This window comes from Salvelinus alpinus, chromosome 2 (genome assembly GCF_045679555.1).
Source record: "Salvelinus alpinus chromosome 2, SLU_Salpinus.1, whole genome shotgun sequence".
Taxonomy (NCBI): domain Eukaryota; kingdom Metazoa; phylum Chordata; class Actinopteri; order Salmoniformes; family Salmonidae; genus Salvelinus; species Salvelinus alpinus.
In genome coordinates this window covers 129,388,137-129,407,296 of record NC_092087.1, presented here as the reverse complement: position 1 = coordinate 129,407,296, position 19,160 = coordinate 129,388,137, and the positions used below count along the sequence as shown (strand labels likewise).

Below are 19,160 nucleotides of genomic sequence, written 5' to 3'. Positions count from 1 at the left end.
AATTCAGGGGTACATTCTTGCAGAGAATTAGATAAGAAAACTGACATACCATTTATGTCTTGTATTCGCTTATCTACAGGGAGATGTACTGGGGGAAAACGTGGACGACACACTGACAGCATTTGTGCTCATAGCCTTGCAGGAAGCACACACACTTTGCACAAATTATAGTATCAGTGTAAGTGAAATTTACACATTCTAATTTCTTATTACTTCTTTCATAAACATGTTTTCTATGGTCATGCATAGTCAAACAACAATGGCAGTTTTTTAAAGAAGTCTATTGAGTTGTTTTTGGTTGCCTTATCCCTCTGATACTTCAAGAAGTTAGTAACTGCCTCTCTTTTTCTTTCTCTCTCTCCAGGAGCTACCAGACAGCATGAAAAAGGCTAAGCAATACCTGGAATCTCGGAATCAATACCTGACCAACCCCTATTCAGTGGCCATGACCTCATATGCCCTGGCTAACGAGGGCAAGCTCAACAAGGATATCCTGTTCAAATACTCATCTACAGGTAACAGGCCAAATCCTCCTTCACGCCAGTATAGTCGGAAATATGGAGCAATTGAACCCTATGATGAACAGTTTCATGAAACTCAATTGCTGACTCATATAGCCCGGTGCTCTTGACATCAAAAACGTTAATTTTGCCAGTGTAGCAGATGTGTTTTTGTACATTTCATTACATTACATTTAAGTCATTTAGCAGACGCTCTTATCCAGAGCGACTTACAAATTGGTGCATTCACCTTATGATATCCAGTGGAACAACCACTTTACAATAGTGCATCTAACTCTTTTAAGGGGGGGGTTAGAAGGATTACTTTATCCTATCCTAGGTATTCCTTAAAGAGGTGGGGTTTCAGGTGTCTCCGGAAGGTGGTGATTGACTCCGCTGACCTGGCGTCGTGAGGGAGTTTGTTCCACCATTGGGGTGCCAGAGCAGCGAACAGTTTTGACTGGGCTGAGCGGGAACTGTACTTCCTCAGAGGTAGGGAGGCGAGCAGGCCAGAGGTAGATGAACGCAGTGCCCTTGTTTGGGTGTAGGGCCTGATCAGAGCCTGAAGGTACGGAGGTGCCGTTCCCCTCACAGCTCCGTAGGCAAGCACCATGGTCTTGTAGCGGATGCGAGCTTCAACTGGAAGCCAGTGGAGAGAGCGGAGGAGCGGGGTGACGTGAGAGAACTTGGGAAGGTTGAACACCAGACGGGGCTGCGGCGTTCTGGATGAGTTGTAGGGGTTTAATGGCACAGGCAGGGAGCCCAGCCAACAGCGAGTTGCAGTAATCCAGACGGGAGATGACAAGTGCCTGGATTAGGACCTGCGCCGCTTCCTGTGTGAGGCAGGGTCGTACTCTGCGAATGTTGTAGAGCATGAACCTACAGGAACGGGTCACCGCCTTGATGTTAGTTGAGAACGACAGGGTGTTGTCCAGGATCACGCCAAGGTTCTTAGCACTCTGGGAGGAGGACACAATGGAGTTGTCAACCGTGATAGCGAGATCATGGAACGGGCAGTCCTTCCCCGGGAGGAAGAGCAGCTCCGTCTTGCCGAGGTTGAGCTTGAGGTGGTGATCCGTCATCCACACTGATATGTCTGCCAGACATGCAGAGATGCGATTCGCCACCTGGTTATCAGAAGGGGGAAAGGAGAAGATTAATTGTGTGTCGTCTGCATAGCAATGATAGGAGAGACCATGTGAGGATATGACAGAGCCAAGTGACTTGGTGTATAGCGAGAATAGGAGAGGGCCTAGAACGGAGCCCTGGGGGACACCAGTGGTGAGAGCACGTGGTGCGGAGACAGATTCTCGCCACGCCACCTGGTAGGAGCGACCTGTCAGGTAGGACGCAATCCAAGCGTGGGCCGCGCCGGAGATGCCCAACTCGGAGAGGGTGGAGAGGAGGATCTGATGGTTCACAGTATCAAAGGCAGCCGATAGGTCTAGAAGGATGAGAGCAGAGGAGAGAGAGTTAGCTTTAGCAGTGCGGAGCGCCTCCGTGACACAGAGAAGAGCAGTCTCAGTTGAATGACTAGTCTTGAAACCTGACTGATTTGGATCAAGAAGGTCATTCTGAGAGAGATAGCAGGAGAGCTGGCCAAGGACGGCACGTTCAAGAGTTTTGGAGAGAAAAGAAAGAAGGGATACTGGTCTGTAGTTGTTGACATCGGAGGGATCGAGTGTAGGTTTTTTCAGAAGGGGTGCAACTCTCGCTCTCTTGAAGACGGAAGGGACGTAGCCAGCGGTCAAGGATGAGTTGATGAGCGAGGTGAGGTAAGGGAGAAGGTCTCCGGAAATGGTCTGGAGAAGAGAGGAGGGGATAGGGTCAAGCGGGCAGGTTGTTGGGCGGCCGGCCGTCACAAGACGCGAGATTTCATCTGGAGAGAGAGGGGAGAAAGAGGTCAAAGCACAGGGTAGGGCAGTGTGAGCAGAACCAGCGGTGTCTTTTGTTATCAATAAAGAATGTAGGGCCGTCCCTGACTAAAACAAATCTTTGTCGACCGAGAGTCATCCTGTTCTTTCGACCAATCGATTGGTCTAAATGTTTAAACAACTGAGATTGTCTGATGGCGCACGTTGTCTCGCTCTCCTCCCTACTGCAGTGAAAAGGCTCCACAGCACAGCAAGTGTTTATTACGCTGTCCGTGCTGAAGTTGGAACAATCATTTCAGCCATTTAGTTTCTTACTTATGTTATTGAAATCCCTAATTTGTTTAGGAAAACATTCCCTATTTCCTCAACCCTTGCTCTCTTTACGTGAAACATGTAAGCATTGCATGCATGTGAACAATAGGGCCTGACCTGAAGCTTATCATATTCACATCAATAAATTGGTTATAACAAACTCTGAACACAGTAACACGTGACAGCAAAATGGATGTGGAGGACGTGAAAAAGAAACTTGACATGGGCGAATGTTTACTGGTTGCTCAGGAGGGAAAGGGGAAGTCATATCTGTGGAAGACATTTGACTTAGTTGTGGAAACTACCGGAGATCAAGAAAAAGGAGGGTATAAGAGCAAGCGTTGAGTAATTATTATGTGTGCCAAAAAAACAAAACAAACATATTTAACCAAATATCAGCTCTGTCTATTAAATGGACAGTGTTTATACAGTATTTTCTGTAATTTCTTTGAAGGAACTGTCTGTAAAATAATGGAAATTGTATCAATAATTTTTTGCCAATATATGTTCCGTTTTTATATGGATATGTTGTTAAAATAGTGCTCCCCCTCCATGTATATACAAAGTTATATGTACATAAATTAACAGAAACTATTATTTTAAAGAAAATTTTTAATTATCATTCAGAAGTTTTTTTTGCAAAAGAACAAACAATACATTCCTCAATACAACAAATAAATGCAATACTATAAACAGTTAATGTACAATAGCATTGTGCAAAGTACAAATTGTTGTTGTCTATATTGGCAAAAGAGAGAAAAGGTTATGAAGGTTTTTTCAAATTCATAGTTATGAGCAATTAGTGCTCTTTTATGTCGGTTTTGATAAAAATTATCACGGTTTTCACATTAAATACACTTTGCATTATGTTATGAATATGGGTCCAAATACTTAACTTTTTTAGAACTTTAATACACAAGTGAATTTATCCCAATACTTTTGGTCCCCTAAAATGGGGGGACCCTATGTAAAAAAAGAAAAAGAAAAAGGTTAACCCGATATGGATGAAAATACCCTCACATAAAAGCTGACCTCCATAGTCATTGTATAATTTCAAATCCAAACCTTTGGAGTATAGCGCCAAAAAAATAAAAAAATTGTCACCTTCCCAATAATTACGGAGGGCACTATAGTTGGCGACCTCATCCTGTACCAGTGAGGGGCGTGAATACTAATAAATTGGAGTGAATGGGAGTAAAAAGTAAACTATGGTCAGTATTCTACTTTAAATAGTTGGGGAAATAAATCATATCCCGTTCCAATGACATTCTTTCCACTTCTGTCTTGGAAAGAGCAGGGATATTTCTCTATGATATTTCTCTTCAGCAACTTGCTGCACCTTTCCTCTTCCTGGGCCTGGACTCTTTGCTCAGTAGATCATCAGTGAAAATGAGAACCATCTCTCTTCTTAGTGATTTGCTTGATCTCTTTTTTTCTTCCATTGCAAGGGTGAGGTTAGAGGGTAGCTTGTGCCAAGGAATTGTGAACACCTCACTGGATAGGCAACTGGGACCTATCAATGTTGGAGGCTATGACAAAACTGGTTGGGAGGGCTAGGGTGCAGCCTTTGGATCTATGGATAGAGCACATCACCAAAAACAAATCATGAGCAATGGTAGACGTAACTGAAATAGTTAGCGCATGTTAAGAACATGAGCGCGTGCCAAGATCATTCATATTCTTCCATTTGAAAAAGTCTTTAACATATAGAATTCAAACCAGGATTGATATTTATAATGTGCACAATACAAAACTGACAATGACAGAAGTAAATGTCAACTCATCAAAAAAATAAACGTTTTCTCACTGTCAACTGCGTTTATTTTCAGCAAACTTAGCACGTGTAAATATTTGTATGGACAATTTTATATTTTTTATTTCACCTTTATTTAACTAGGTAGGCCAGTTGAGAACAAGTCCTCATTTACAACTGCGAGGATAAAGCAATGCAGTGCGACACAAACAACAACACAGAGTTACACATGGGATAAACAAACGTACAGTCAATAACACAATAGAAAAATATATATACAGTGTGTGCAAATGTAGTAAGATTAGGGAGGTAAGGCAACAAATAGGCCATAGTGGCAAAATAATTACAATTTAGCATTAACACTGGAGTGATAGATGTGCAGTATATGATGATGATCATATACTATGATGATGCGTATAACATATCAAGATTAAACAACAGAGACATAAACTGAACAAGTTCCACAGACATGTTACTAACACAAATTGAATCAATGAACAAAGGGGGGGTCAAAATCAAAAGTAACAGTCAGTATCTGGTGTGGCCACCAGCTGCATTAAGTACTGCAGTGCATCTCCTCCTCATGGACTGCACCAGATTTGCCAGTTCTTGCTGTGATGTTACCCTCTCTTCCACCAAGGCACCTGCAAGTTCCCGGACATTTCTGGGGGAAATGGCTCTAGCCCTCACCCTCCGATCCAACAGGTCCCAGATGTGCTCAATGGGATTGAGATCCGGGCTCTTCGCTGGCCATGGCAGAACACAGACATTCCTGTCTTGCAGGAAATCACCCACTGAATGAGCAGTATGGCTGGTGGCACTGTCATGCTGGAGGGTCATGTCAGGATGAGCCTGCAGGAAGGGTACCACATGAGGGAGGAGGATGTCTTCCCTGTAACGCACAGTGTTGAGATTGCCTGCAATGACAACAAGCTCAGTCCGATGATGCTGTGACACACCGCCCCAGACCATTACGGACCCTCCACCTCCAAATCAATCCCGCTCCAGAGTACAGGCCTCGGTGTAACGACAAAACCACGACTCGTCAGTTAAGAGCACTTTTTACCAGTCCTGTCTATTCCAGCGACGGTGAGTTTGTGCCCATAGGCGACGTTGTTGCCAGGGATGTTGGGTGAGGACCTGCCTTACAACAGGCCTACAAGCCCTCAGTCCAGCCTCTCTCAGCCTATTGCGGACAGTCTGAGCACTGATGGAGGGATTGTGCGTTCTTGGTGTAACTCTGGCAGTTGTTGTTGCCAACCTGTACCTGTCCCTCAGGTGTGATGTTCAGATGTACCGATCCTGTGTAAGTGTTGTTACACGTGGTCTGCCACTGCGAGGACGATCAGCTGTCCGTCCGGTCTCCCTGTAGCGCCGTCTTAGGCGTCTCACAGTACGGACATTGCATTTTATTGCCCTGGCCACATCTGCAGTCCTCATGCCTCCTAGAGGCATACATACCTAAGGCACGTTCACGCAGATGAGCAGGGACCCTGGGCATCTTTCCTTTGGTGTTTTTCAGAGTCAGTAGAAAGGCCTCTTTAGTGTCCTAAGTTTTCATAACTGTGACCTTAATTGCCTACCGTCTGTAAGCTGTTAGTGTCTTAACGACCGTGGCACAGGTGCATGCTCATTGCGTGTTTATTGAACAAGCATGGGAAACAGTGTTTAAACCCTTTACAATGAATATCTGTGAAGTTATTTGGATTTTTATGAATTACCTTTGAAACATAGGGTCCTGAAAAAGGGACGTTTCTTTTTTTGCTGAGTTTATATAGGTCACAACATACAATTTTAAATACTGTATACATTGAGTGTACCGAACAATTCGCCAGGGCACGGACTCTACAAGGTGTCGAAAGTGTTCCACGGGGGTTGCTGGCCCATGTCGACTCAAATGCTTCAAGTTGTCTGGATGTCCTTTGGGTGGTGGACCATTCTTGATACACACGGGAAACTGTTGAACGTGAAAAACCCAACAGCATTGCAGTTCTTGTCACATAGGTGAACAGGTGATATTTGAGTGGCATCCCACTGTTTGTGATATCTGGAGACATGGGAGCAGAAGGATGACTTTACATTAAAAGTCTTTGAACATCCTTCAAAGGGCCAGGTTATGTTCAGACCTTCTTGTATGTGGGAACTCAAGTGAGATTACAAGCCCTTTCAAATGTACAAATTCTCTGCTGCAGAAATCCCATGAACATTTCAACTGTACACACATTTCAGTTTAAAGTTTGCTGTGCCCTTCTGTCAGGGTAAACTCTAGACATGTGAACAGTGTAGCCTTCCCCATTTCTCCTTCTCCCAAATCCAGTCAGCTGATGTTCTGAAAGAGCTGCAAAATCTAGACCCCTACAAATCAGCCGGGCTAGACAATCTGGACCCTTTATTTCTAAAATTATCTGCCGAAATTGTTGCAACCCCTATTACTAGCCTGTTCAACCTCTCTTTCGTGTCGTCTGAGATTCCCAAAGATTGGAAACCAGCTGCAGTCATCCCCTGCCCACATTCAAAGGGGGGGAAACTCTTGACCCAAACTGCTACAGACCTACATCTATCCTACCCTGCCTTTCTGAGGTCTTCGAAAGCCAAGTCAACAAACAGATTACCGACCATTTCGAATCCCGGCCTCCAATTGCTCTTAAATACAAGTAAAACTAAATGCATGCTCTTCAACCGATCGCTGCCTGCACCTGCCCGCCCGTCCAACATCACTACTCTGGACGGTTCTGACTTAGAATATGTGGACAACTACAAATACCTAGGTGTCTGGTTAGACTGTAAACTCTCCTTCCAGACACACATCAAACATCTCCAATCCAAAGTTAAATCTAGAATTGGCTTCCTATTTCGTAACAAAGCATCCTTCACTCATGCTGCCAAACATACCCTTGTAAAACTGACCATCCTACCGATCTTCGACTTCGGCGATGTCATTTACAAAATAGCCTCCAATACCCTACTCAATAAATTGGATGCAGTCTATCACAGTGCCATCCAATTTGTCACCAAAGCCCCATATACTACCCACCACTGCGACCTGTACGCTCTCGTTGGCTGGCCCTCGCTTCATACTTGTCGCCAAACGCACAGGCTCCAGGTCATCTACAAGACCCCGCTAGGTAAAATCCCCCCTTATCTCAGCTCGCTGGTCACCATAGCAGCACCCACCTGTAGCACGCGCTCCAGCAGGTATATCTCTTTGGTCACCCCCAAAACCAATTCTCCCTTTGGCCGCCTCTCCTTCCAGTTCTCTGCTGCCAATGACTGGAATGAACTACACAAATCTCTGAAACCGGAAACACTTATCTCCCTCACTAGCTTTAAGCACCAGCTGTCAGAGCAGCTCACATATTACTGCACCTGTACATAGCCCATCTATAATTTAGCCCAAACAACTACCTCTCCCCCTACTGTATTTATTTATTTTGCTCCTTTGCACCCCATTATTTCTATATTTACTTTGCACATTCTTCCACTGCAAATCTACCATTCCAGTGTTTTACTTGCTATATTGTATTTACTTCGCCACCATGGCCTTTTTTTGCCTTTACCTCCCTTATCTCACCTCATTTGCTCACATTGTATATACTTATTTTTTTCTACGGTATTATTGACGGTATGTTTGTTTTACTCCATGTGTAACTCTGTGTTGTTGTATGTGTCGAACTGCTTTGCTTTATCTTGGCCAGGTCGCAATTGTAAATGAGAACTTGTTCTCAACTTGCCTACCTGGTTAAATAAAGGTGAAATAAATAAAAAATAAAATAAAAACGGGCAAAGAACAGAATTGCATTTTATCGATGGCAATTTGAATGCACAGAAATACCGTGATGAGATCCCGAGGCCCATTTTTGTTAAGGTATCTGTGACAAACAGATGCATATCTGTATCCCCAGTCATGTGAAATCCATAGATTAGGGCCTAATTCACTGATTTCCTCAAATGAACTGTAACTCAGTAAAAATCTTGAAAATTGTTGCATTTATATTTTTGTTCAGTATCCTAATTTAGCTGGCAGGACAGCATCCTTTCACCACGTTAGATAGCTAGCAAATGCAAAATGTTCTCATATGGGAGTTTATTAATTCACTCATTACTACGCAGGGCTTTGAGATGCATTATAGCCAGGGCTGGGTTTCCCAAAAGCATAACATTAATCTTTCGTCTATTTAGTTTGAATTGAATTAAGATGATCTTATGCTTTAGAGAAATCTAGACCAGAACGTTAAGCTAAATTTGATAAAATAGCTAGCCCAACGTTAATTCAGTGCCAAGTGACAGTGTTTACTGTCCGACCCTGGCTGTAGCCAGCTAGCTAACGTTACCCAACGTTAATATTATTGTAATGTTAGTAGTTAACTTAGCTAACACACCAGCAGTAACAAATGTATGATATCCAGCAGATCTATCGTATAGTTAACTTATACAGCTAAGTCATTAAAAAATGTCATAATGGAGGTGCTCAACTTTGATAATTTCAAGAACGTGTCAAAACTGAATTAACTAAAGTTAGCCACATACACCTGCAGCTAACCATCCAGGCAATAACACAATTATATTACCGAGCTAGGTTGTATACCACAAAATTACTTTCCAGCAGCTATCGTAAAAAAAGTTTAGCTAGATGTTTAGCTACATTTAATTTCAATGCACAACTTTGTATTGTACTAACATTAGCTAGCTACAGCACATCATCAGGCAGCTAATCTGCCATCAACGATGGAGATATGTTATGCTAAAATATAATTAACGATATGTCCAGTAGCTGTCATAAAATGTATACCCTAAATGATTTACCACAGAGCTGTTCAATTTTCAAGGCAAAACTTTTCCCGATAACAAAGGTTGGCACATGACAGATGTCTCTGTAGTGATGCTGCCTAATACCCAACAGGCAAAACGTGTTTGGTTAAATCCGAAATGACCTGTAAGCGGTTATACAGAACATTTCTGTTGGGAAAATGCAGAAGATTGTCCATTAAAAAGACGGATATTTTTTACAGTGAATGTTTGTGTGTTTCCCCCACAGACCGGACCCACTGGCCTGTTTCAGGCAATAACCTTCTCACATTGGAGGCCACAGCTTATGCCCTGTTAGCCCTGGTGAAGGCCGGTGCCTTTGAGGAGGCTGGTCCCATTGTCAGATGGCTCAACAGCCAGGGGTTTCAAGGTGGAAATTATTCATCCACTCAGGTACAGCCAGACCCATGTAACAAGTAACATCAAACATCCAACCAGGGCAAACAAGCTGGCTAACTAACCTTGGCTAAGTAGGGCTAATGTCAATATCATATAATTTGAAACAGTCTGCTTCGAGGTCATACAACATTATATCACAATATTGGAAATATGCTGTGTGTTGGAGAAGGCTGCATTTAGGATACAGCAAATGCAACACTCAAAACTCAAGAGCCACATATGACACTGTACACTTTCTTACCACCTGCTTCTGTTTCTTCCAAAATAGGCCACTATTATGGTGTTCCAGGCTGTGGCAGAATACACGACGAAAGCAGGAAAAGTAAAAGACATTGATCTGAATGTGGACGTTGATATCGCAGGGAGATCTCAAGTCATCAAGTGGTCATATAACAAACATAACGCCTTACTCACTCGCACCGACAAGGTAAGGACGTATGCACACATAAACACCTTTGTAACACGTTAGAAGTGCAGACCTATTGTCAATGAGAGCAGAACAACACAATCAAGCCAAACTATTGGGTCACCTGAATCACCCCCCTCGGTCAAAATGTTGCGGGTGTGAAAATGGTTCCCAGAGGAAAGGAGCAAGGCAACCTGCATCACAGAGGGGGAAGGAGAAATGTGTGTTAGAGGAAGCAAAATTAGAGAATAGTTGATCACAGCGAGATGGAAGAAGGACTACAACAGTTTGGGTAGGGATGTATGCTATGTTGTCTGTTAGGCAGGTCTTAAATTAAAGTTTTTATTCTGTATAGGTCAAGCTGCATGAGAACTTCACAGTAACAGCCGAAGGAGTTGGTCAGGGGCAATTATTGGTAAGAAGCATGCCACTTTCTTACAATGACTTAATTCCAGCAGAGAAACTGGGATTTAGTCTGCCAACAAATGGGCAATGATCCAACATTTTATGGGGGCGGGGGCTATCCCTCTGCCCATCCTTCCTTACCCCAAATCTAGCCTCAGGTACCCAGGCTTTGCTCAAGTCAACAGTTCCCTGTTTTCTTTCCACACAATAGTGCACACACAATGCACTGGATTTAAATGAGTCTAATTAGTGTGAAGACAATATTTGATAACATTCAAATAAAATGAGTACCTAAGGCTAACCAAGTAACACCAACCCTCTCCTTGCCTATCCGTGTCAAGGTTACAACCTTATACTATGCCATGCCCAAGGAGAAGAACCAAGACTGCAAAAACTTTGTGCTTGACGTGGAACTAATAAAACAGGATACAGGTAGGCTACTTGTCATGGCTATTGTATTTGAACTTGTTTCCACTCAACAGAAATAATTCAAGTTTGTTTGTTTTGTTTTATTTAATTGAAATGGGTAAGAGCTAATAGTGGCAGATTTACGTTCTGTGGTTGTTGATATCTGCAAGACTGAAGTTGCTCCACTGTGTATGATGTCATATTGCTAAATCTACCTTCAAAATGACATTTCTTGTTTTTTAAGTTTCACTCAAAGAAGCTACAGAGACATATAAGCTCTACATTGACGTGTTGTAAGTAAAAGAAAAACCTGATTACTCGGGGTATACTGTAATCACCATCATACCTTGCCATAGGCCAATATTGTTATATCTGATTCTTATCTAGTGAGGAACAGGAAATACTTGCAAAAATGAAATCAGTTCAAATCAAGTCTTGCTTATGGACACTCCCATTCTCTCCTAAGGTTTAACTCTGACAGAAATGCCACCATGACAATTTTAGACATCAGCTTGCTGACTGGCTTTGTAGTTGACTTTGAGGATCTGAAACAGGTGAGTGATCAATGTTGATATAGCAGATGGCTTATGGTGCATCGCTACTGCCTCTGAGACCTAGAAATACTGTTGCCCTGGCCTGGATCCAGAAAACGCAATTGGCATGTACTGGGTCAGTAGTATTGACTAGAGGTCGACCGATTATGATTTTTCAGCGGCGATACTGATATCGATTATTGGAGGTCCAAAAAAGCCGATACCAATTAATCAGACGATTTTTATTCATATATTTGTAATAATGATAATTACAACAATACTGAATGAACAATGAACACTTATTTTAACTAAATATAATACATCAATAAAATCAATTTAGTCTCAAATAAATAATGAAACATGTTAAATTTGGTTTAAATAATGCAAAAACACAGTGTTGGAGAAGAAATTAAAAGTGCAATATGTGTCATGTAAAAAAGCTAACGTTTAAGTTCCTTGCTCAGAACATGAGAACATATGAAAGCCTGTGGTTCTTTTTAACATGAGTCTTCAATATTCTCAGTTAAGAAGTTTTAGATTGTAATTATTATAGGAATTAAAGGACTATTTCTCTCTATACCATTTGTATTTCATATACCTGTGACTGTTGGATGTTCTAATAGGTACTTTAGTATTGCCAGCCTAATCTCGGGAGTTGATAGGCTTGAAGTCATAAACAGAGCTGTGCTTCAAGCATTGCGAAGAGCTGATGGCTAATGCAGGAAAGTGCTGTTTGAATGAATGCTAACGAGCGTACTGCTGCCTACCACCGCTCAGTCAGACTGCTCTATCAAATATCAAATCATAGACTTAATTATAATAAACACACAGAAATACGAGCCTTAGGTCATTAATATGGTCAAATCAGGAAACTATCATTTCGAAAACAAAACGCTTATTCTTTCAGTGAAATACGGAACCGTTCGGTATTTTATAGAACGGGTGGCAACCCTAAGTCTAAATATTGCTGTTACATTGCACAACCTTCAATGTTATGTCATAATTATGTAAAATTCTGGCAAATTAGTTACGGTCTTTGTTAGGAAGAAATGGTCTTCACACAGTTCGCAACGAGACAGGCGGCCCAAACTGCTGCATTTACCCCGACTCTGCTTGCACTGAACGCAAGAGAAGGGACACAATTTCGCTAGTTAATATTGCCTGCTAACATGAATTTATTTTAACTAAATATGCAGGTTTAAAAAAAATATACTTGTGTATTGATTTCAAGAAAGGCATTGATGTTTATGGTTAGGTACATTGGTGCAACGATTGTGCTTTTTTCACGAATGCGCTTTTGTTAAATCATCACCCGTTTGGCGAAGTAGGCTTTGATTCGATGATAAATTAACAGGCACCGCATTGATTATATTCAACACGGGACAAGCTAGTTAAACTAGTAATATCATCAACCATGTGTAGTTAACTAGTGATTATGTTAAAACTGATAGTTTTTTATAAGATAAGTTGAATGCTAGCGAGCAACTTACCTTGGCTCCTTACTGCACTCACGTAACAGGTTGTCAGCCTGTCACGCAGTCTCGTTGTGGATTGCAATGTAATCGGCCATAATTGGCATCCAAAAATGCTGATTACCAATTGTTATGAAAACTTGAAATCGGCCCTAATTAATCGGCCATGCCGATTAATCGGTCGACCTCTAGTGTTGACTGTGCTTCTTGCAGATCTCCTAGAATGCCTGGAGTCGAGGCTGTTTCTCCAGAACGCCTGGAATCATTGGATGTCAGAGAGGGATCACAGTGTTCCTTTTGGCTGGGCAATTTCAGTGATACATACCTAGCAAAACAGCTTGCAGATATGCTGTCTTAATTTGATCACTGTGCTGTCGCAGTGAAATGCAAATTGTGCTGTGTTTGAGGTTTAAAAAGGCTTCTAAAGTTTCCACAAATCAGACTTGATTTGCCCTAACGAAAAATGTATCAACCCCTACAAAAATGTTCAGTAGTTATAATCCACATGCTAATTCAAATGTATTGTTGCTACAGGATTATCTTCCTGCTGTGAGAAACATGGTCAAATTAAGATAGCAGATCTGTACGTACTCTTACCCTTAATAGTCTTTGATTAGCCTAATTGTAATATTTCCCTGTAAAATCAATTGGGTCCATACTTGCGAACATAAAAAAAAAGTTTGATTAATGATTAATCAACAGCCGAATAAAATTGTTGATGTAGTGGCACGTGATCAAAGGCTACATGTTAGCTGTTCGCATTACATAACCGGGCAAATTCCATATTAGCGAATTAAAATCGTTGACGTAGTTGGACGCGAGAGAACACTTTTCCTTAACAGCTGTCTAACAGCACCATCTGCCAATCAGTTACTAAAACGTGTACCAATTTTTAACTGGACGAGTCGCTCACACTGGTGAGGTTAGCATAGGGCTAACGTGTGCCAGGTTATCTGATGGGACCAACTACAATGTAGCGTTCTATCACGTGAAACTACATAAACAATTTTAATTGGCTGATGCTTAAACTTAACCTTGAACTGAAACTTTTTCGAATGTTCTACGTATTTCCATTTCACACAATATAAACATGAGCTACACATACAGACGAGAGGAGCTATAGGAGAGGAGGCTGGTGGGAGGAGCTATGGGCTCATTGTAATGGCTAGAATGCAATACATGGAACTGAGTAAAACACATCAAACATATGGAAACCACGTTTGACTTTGCTCCTCCTATAGCTCCTCTCACCAGCATCCTCTGATACAGATAGAAACAACTGAGTGTGGCAGAATATGGCCAAAATGCATAAAACTGTTAAACATTACATTCAGCGTCACCTGATTATATAAACCATTAAATGGTGTCTATAGTCTTCTGCAACCATAGTGTCTGCACTAAAGCCCCTTTGTAGCAGACAACCATACCGCCTGCACTAAAGTCCCTTTGTAGCAGTTAAGTGCTTACTCTTATAGTTTTCCATTAAAATGGTCAAAAATAAGACTATTATTTTTTGCTAGGACTGTCTGGGAGTGGTCTGGGTGAGCGGCCTAACTGGAGGGGCCTAATAGGATTTATGTAACCTGAAAACTAGCTGTTATTATTGGCAGTGGTTTGGAACTCTCTTTACTATTGGTCTATTAACTTGTACGGCTGGTGATGTCACCAGGCAAGCCAAAACTCCACCCATGCAAAACCTCCTGATTATCAATTTGTTTCACACTTTTACAGTGTTAGTTTCAGCTGTTGTACTATAGAATACAAAACACAGGAAAACTGGATTTTGATTGCACTGGGCCTTTACAAATGTGATTACACCTTTGACAGAATTGTTACTGAGGATATTATAACATGTTATTTTTATATACATGCTTTTACATACCTATAGTAGTCGATAACCGTACACAAAAGTGACTGTGTTCGCAGTTCTGTCGCATTCTTTATTCTGAAGAATCTCGTGTCTGACCAAAACCTCTTCCTCTACTACCGCTACAGCAGTCGTCACCAACCGGACTTGTCGATCTCCAAGACATTTCTAGTCGATCACCGAAAATGTATGTTAAAAAACAACAACAACAATAAAGCCTTGTGTTCCTTTTTTTATTAGTCTCGGGCTGTTGGTGGTAGATGCAGCCATTTTAGCTGCCCTGCACGCCAGGTAGGCAAACTGTTGCCATGTCATGTGTCTGAAGGCACAAACTCTGCATTCCCGGTGGGACTGGAGAGGAAATAAAGTGCACTATGCTCCAGTGATGCCAATTTAGCAACTTTTCAGACTACCCTGGCAACTTTTTTTTCAAACAGCACCTAGCAACAAATGTAGCTACTTTTAAAAATATTTGGAACTTTTAGCAACTTTTGAAAAGTGACTCAAACGCTAAAATGCACGCATTTTCCCTCTAAATGACACAAAAACGATTTTCTCTGTCACACTTATTCACAACACACGTGCCTGGCTGCAAAAGTGCATTGTGAGTGACGTCAGCAGCAGGCGCTCAGCTCGTGCACAGGCAGCAGCAGGCCAGTAGCAATTAAAGCAAATTGCAAATCATTGTTAGCTGACTGCAGCAGCAGTAGTACGGGTTCGACGAGCCAAACTCAATGAATATAGTTGGTCACGAATCTTTATCTTGAACAGAACTTACAACATCAATCAACATGTCTCAATCAAAATTGTACAGAAAAGAGTGGGAGTCTGTACCTGAACAAATGTCAAATCAGTCAATTTGAGTAACGTTATTGTGTATTCAAAGTAATGACGCAGTTTTACGTTATCCCGCAATGACATCATAACGTCATTTAGCAACAATTAGCAACAAATCAACCTGCCTGGCAACACTGCTATGCTCCCGCTGGCCAATCAGATTAATCAGATGACCGAGTCTGCAATAATGTAGCAGGCATAAAAGATAGCTATGGCAAAATTGATACTGTGAGATTTCAAAACGTTTAAAACCATGACTAGAGAGAGACTGTCAACGAATACAGCAAAAAGCTGCTGTTTTTATGAGTGAGGTCATGTTTAAGTTCTTACTCAGCACTGTCAACACTTTGTATTAAACACTTTTATAAGCCATAAAATGCGCGTTCTTCCTATTTCCACTCAGCGCTACAACAAGCAGTGCAGCAGTAATTAATGAGGCTTACGTTGTTGTTATTATTAGCGGCTTGGGTATTTTTTAATATCAAGGAATATTTCACTTTCTCTGTGTATAGGAGTAACAACATGAATTTGTGCATGAGGCAGGATTAATGCGGTGAGACTCTAGTTTTGCCATCAGCTGGAAGACGGTGTCCCTTTTTGGTCAGTGGAGGAAAGAGAGAGCGGAGGGATGTTGAGAGAACGACGCTCAGTCTGAGCACTCTCCCTTCGCTGAGACTGACCATCAGATGCAGGCACCATCAGCCCAGTAAAATAAAAAGCAAATTATTTAGATGTATGCTCACTCAGCTGTTCCTCACAAGTAATACAACAATGGATCTATTACCGGTGTGATCATATAGCCTACCTCAAATTTTGAAATATAATTTAAAAAAATGTCCCGAACAACAATGCATTGGCAGGTAAATTCAAGCAAAGCCAGTATGCGGTGATAATGTATTGGGCCTATAGCTTACTGCACAAACCTCATTGCTATAGTACTGTTTTTAATTTGTTAATGTTGCGTAGGCTTACATTTTTTAAGTCATGTTAATAAAAAAATCAGAGCGGAAGATCTCGGGATGCATTTTGACTCAGAAAGTGATCTTGACTCAGAAAAGGTTGGTGACCACTGCGCTACAGAGTAACAGCGCCATCTATTGGATTGATGGTATAACTACAGCTCTAATGCCAAATTTTTCAACACATTACAAATGCTTAATGCAGCTCTGGTGTAGTTATGGCAATACTCTTAATCACTCAACCCGGATCAACACTTCTTAGCACAGCATTGCCAAACACAGTTTTTCTTAATTTCGGATTTTCTTTGTGGATAATACAATACACATTAATGGTTCAAAGTTCACTCGTGTTTCTGCTTGCAGTTGTCAACCGGGAGGGAAAGGTACATTCAGAAGTTTGAAATTGACCAAAAGTTGTCTGAGAGGGGCTCCCTCATCATCTATCTTAACCAGGTATCTGTTTGTGACTGCATGCCACACTGGTATTGAAATGACTTTCTTCTGCTCAGTGACAGTGACATGTTTACAATGACGTAACTTAATTGTATTATTCAACTTTCACTATATCTCCGGTATCCTTTAAGGTTTCTAATAAACTAGCAGACAACGTGGCATTCAGAATACACAAGGTTCAAGATGTAGGTCTGCTTCAACCTGTTGGGGTCACCGTTTATGAATACTATGCTCAAGGTATGCTTTATTTGAGAGGTGATATGAACCAGACCTGGTTTAAATAGAATGTACCTTTCTTTAAAGTACTTAACCTGTGCTTGATTCAGCTTGTCTGGTGGAATGGAACCAATGGAATAGTCCCAAAAGTGTAAACCCTGCCCATCTGGCATTCCAGGCAGGCTCAATCAAACACTCAAAAGTATTTGAAAGAAAACAAAAACTATTTGAACCCAGGTCTGATATAAGCACACATACTCACATGTACCTCACAGACTACAATGCATTCACTAGAAATGCCAACACACAGAAGAAATTGTTTTGAATAGGGACTTTTGTCATTTTAGAGAACCGCTGTGTGAAGTTCTACCACCCAATGAAGAAGGATGGAACCCTGAACAGGCTTTGTCGGGATGATGTGTGCCATTGTGCTGAAGGTACCACGCCTCGGTGGCCAAATTTCTGCCAAAAAGTAGTTGCAGTTATAGGATCAGCTTACCCTACTCTGATCCTTTTACCATTGTCAACAATCCCTCCATCATCCATTCAATGTTCAGGAAAAACCTAAATGTCGTGTTCCATTTTCACATCGAATGATCATTTTGCCTGTACAATAATATGTTAATGTTGCCTGGATACCAGTCTGTTTCTGTCATCTTTCCACTCCTTGCCACTCCTTGTCATGCCAAACAATGACACGGAGTACAATGCCATGTTTGGCAATGACACGGAGTACAATGCCATGTTTGGCAATGACACAGAGTACAATGAGTGGAATATTCGCACAAAACAGGTTCTGAATTTCAGCCTAATGTTAATATACTGAATGTCAAAGTAACACTGTCCTCACTATATAGATTGTCTGGTTACTTTGAAATGTTCATACACGTGACCTTTCATTCATAGAGAGCTGTAGCTACCAGAAGAAACTTGGAGACGTGAGTGAAGTAAAATTGTTGGACAAAGCCTGCGAAGCTGGTATGGATTATGGTAAGTCTCTAGTCTTTTGAGGCAGACAATTGTGTTCAGTAGTATGACACAGCGATGCAAAGTGCTTTGCAATGGACCATTTGTGTTTTCTCCCTACTGGACACAACACAGGAATGATTAAATTGAACAAAATTATATGTTAACTTATTCATATGACTGTCTTTTTCACACAGTTTTCAAAGCCTCCTTGGTTAATGCAACACTGGAGTCCTACACCGACACATACCACATGGAAATAAAAATGATTATCAAAGAAGGTAGGATAAGTCCTTAATGGTTAGTCCGTAGTTCCCAAACGAGAATCATTCACTGTTGGATTATATGGAGTAGGACTATGTGTATCAACAGTGGCAGTTGATATATTTTTTTAACATTAACAGCTCCTCTCACTTCAACACAAATGTGTCATTCCACAAATAGAATGCCTATTATTGGGTAGTGTAATTTGTCAAAAATATATATTTTGAATTTTTCACCTAATTTTCACATTCTGATCAACTTCATAAAAACATGTTTCCCAATCTCAAGAGGTTTAATTAAGAGAAATTACTATAGTGACAGGGTTGATCATAACAGTGTTGAGGATTTCATCTTGAATCAACCATAACTTCCCTTCTGACAGGGGAAATGGAAGCTTGTAGTGTGCAACAGAGAGGGGCAATTGAATGCAAGCTTAATACAAATATTTAACTTGTTAAAATATTTCTAGCCTTCCTATCGATGAGTAACAGGGTTGACTTGTTCTGTTTAATGTGCTCCGTTTTCCACCATTAAACACCAGAAAATGGCCAGCTCACCTGCTTGTACATTTTGATTTGACTATTAAATGTTCAATGTTTCTTTAGAAAAAAACTGAGGGACAAATGTTAATGAATCACTAATCACATGAAATAAGTAAACATCTTCAGAAATGACTTTCCCAAAGCAACAAAGTAAATAGGGCTTTACAATAATGGTGAAATGTTGTGAA

At 41.2% G+C, this 19,160-nt stretch overlaps 1 protein-coding gene across 4 annotated transcripts in view; it reads left to right on the top strand.

Annotated features, from left to right (window-relative positions):
• Window positions 1-19,160, top strand: part of LOC139568774 (complement C3-like) — a 45,038-nt gene that overhangs the window by 23,674 nt on the left and 2,204 nt on the right. Inside the window, exons 27-40 of one of the 4 annotated variants that reach the window (XR_011673658.1) lie at window positions 80-178; window positions 365-515; window positions 9,475-9,638; window positions 9,913-10,071; window positions 10,406-10,465; window positions 10,797-10,887; window positions 11,108-11,156; window positions 11,330-11,417; window positions 14,864-14,922; window positions 16,895-16,984; window positions 17,116-17,221; window positions 17,548-17,637; window positions 18,107-18,190; window positions 18,364-18,447. Coding sequence is in view for 2 of the 4 variants with exons in the window: in XM_071390852.1 (XP_071246953.1) it covers window positions 80-178; window positions 365-515; window positions 9,475-9,638; window positions 9,913-10,071; window positions 10,406-10,465; window positions 10,797-10,887; window positions 11,108-11,156; window positions 11,330-11,417; window positions 16,895-16,984; window positions 17,116-17,221; window positions 17,548-17,637; window positions 18,107-18,190; window positions 18,364-18,447 (1,315 nt within the window). In the remaining 2 variants the exon portion in view is untranslated. The remainder of the gene's footprint in view (window positions 1-79; window positions 179-364; window positions 516-9,474; window positions 9,639-9,912; window positions 10,072-10,405; window positions 10,466-10,796; window positions 10,888-11,107; window positions 11,157-11,329; window positions 11,418-14,863; window positions 14,923-16,894; window positions 16,985-17,115; window positions 17,222-17,547; window positions 17,638-18,106; window positions 18,191-18,363; window positions 18,448-19,160) is intronic. The other 3 variants (XM_071390852.1, XM_071390854.1, XR_011673659.1) reach the window with 3 other exon arrangements.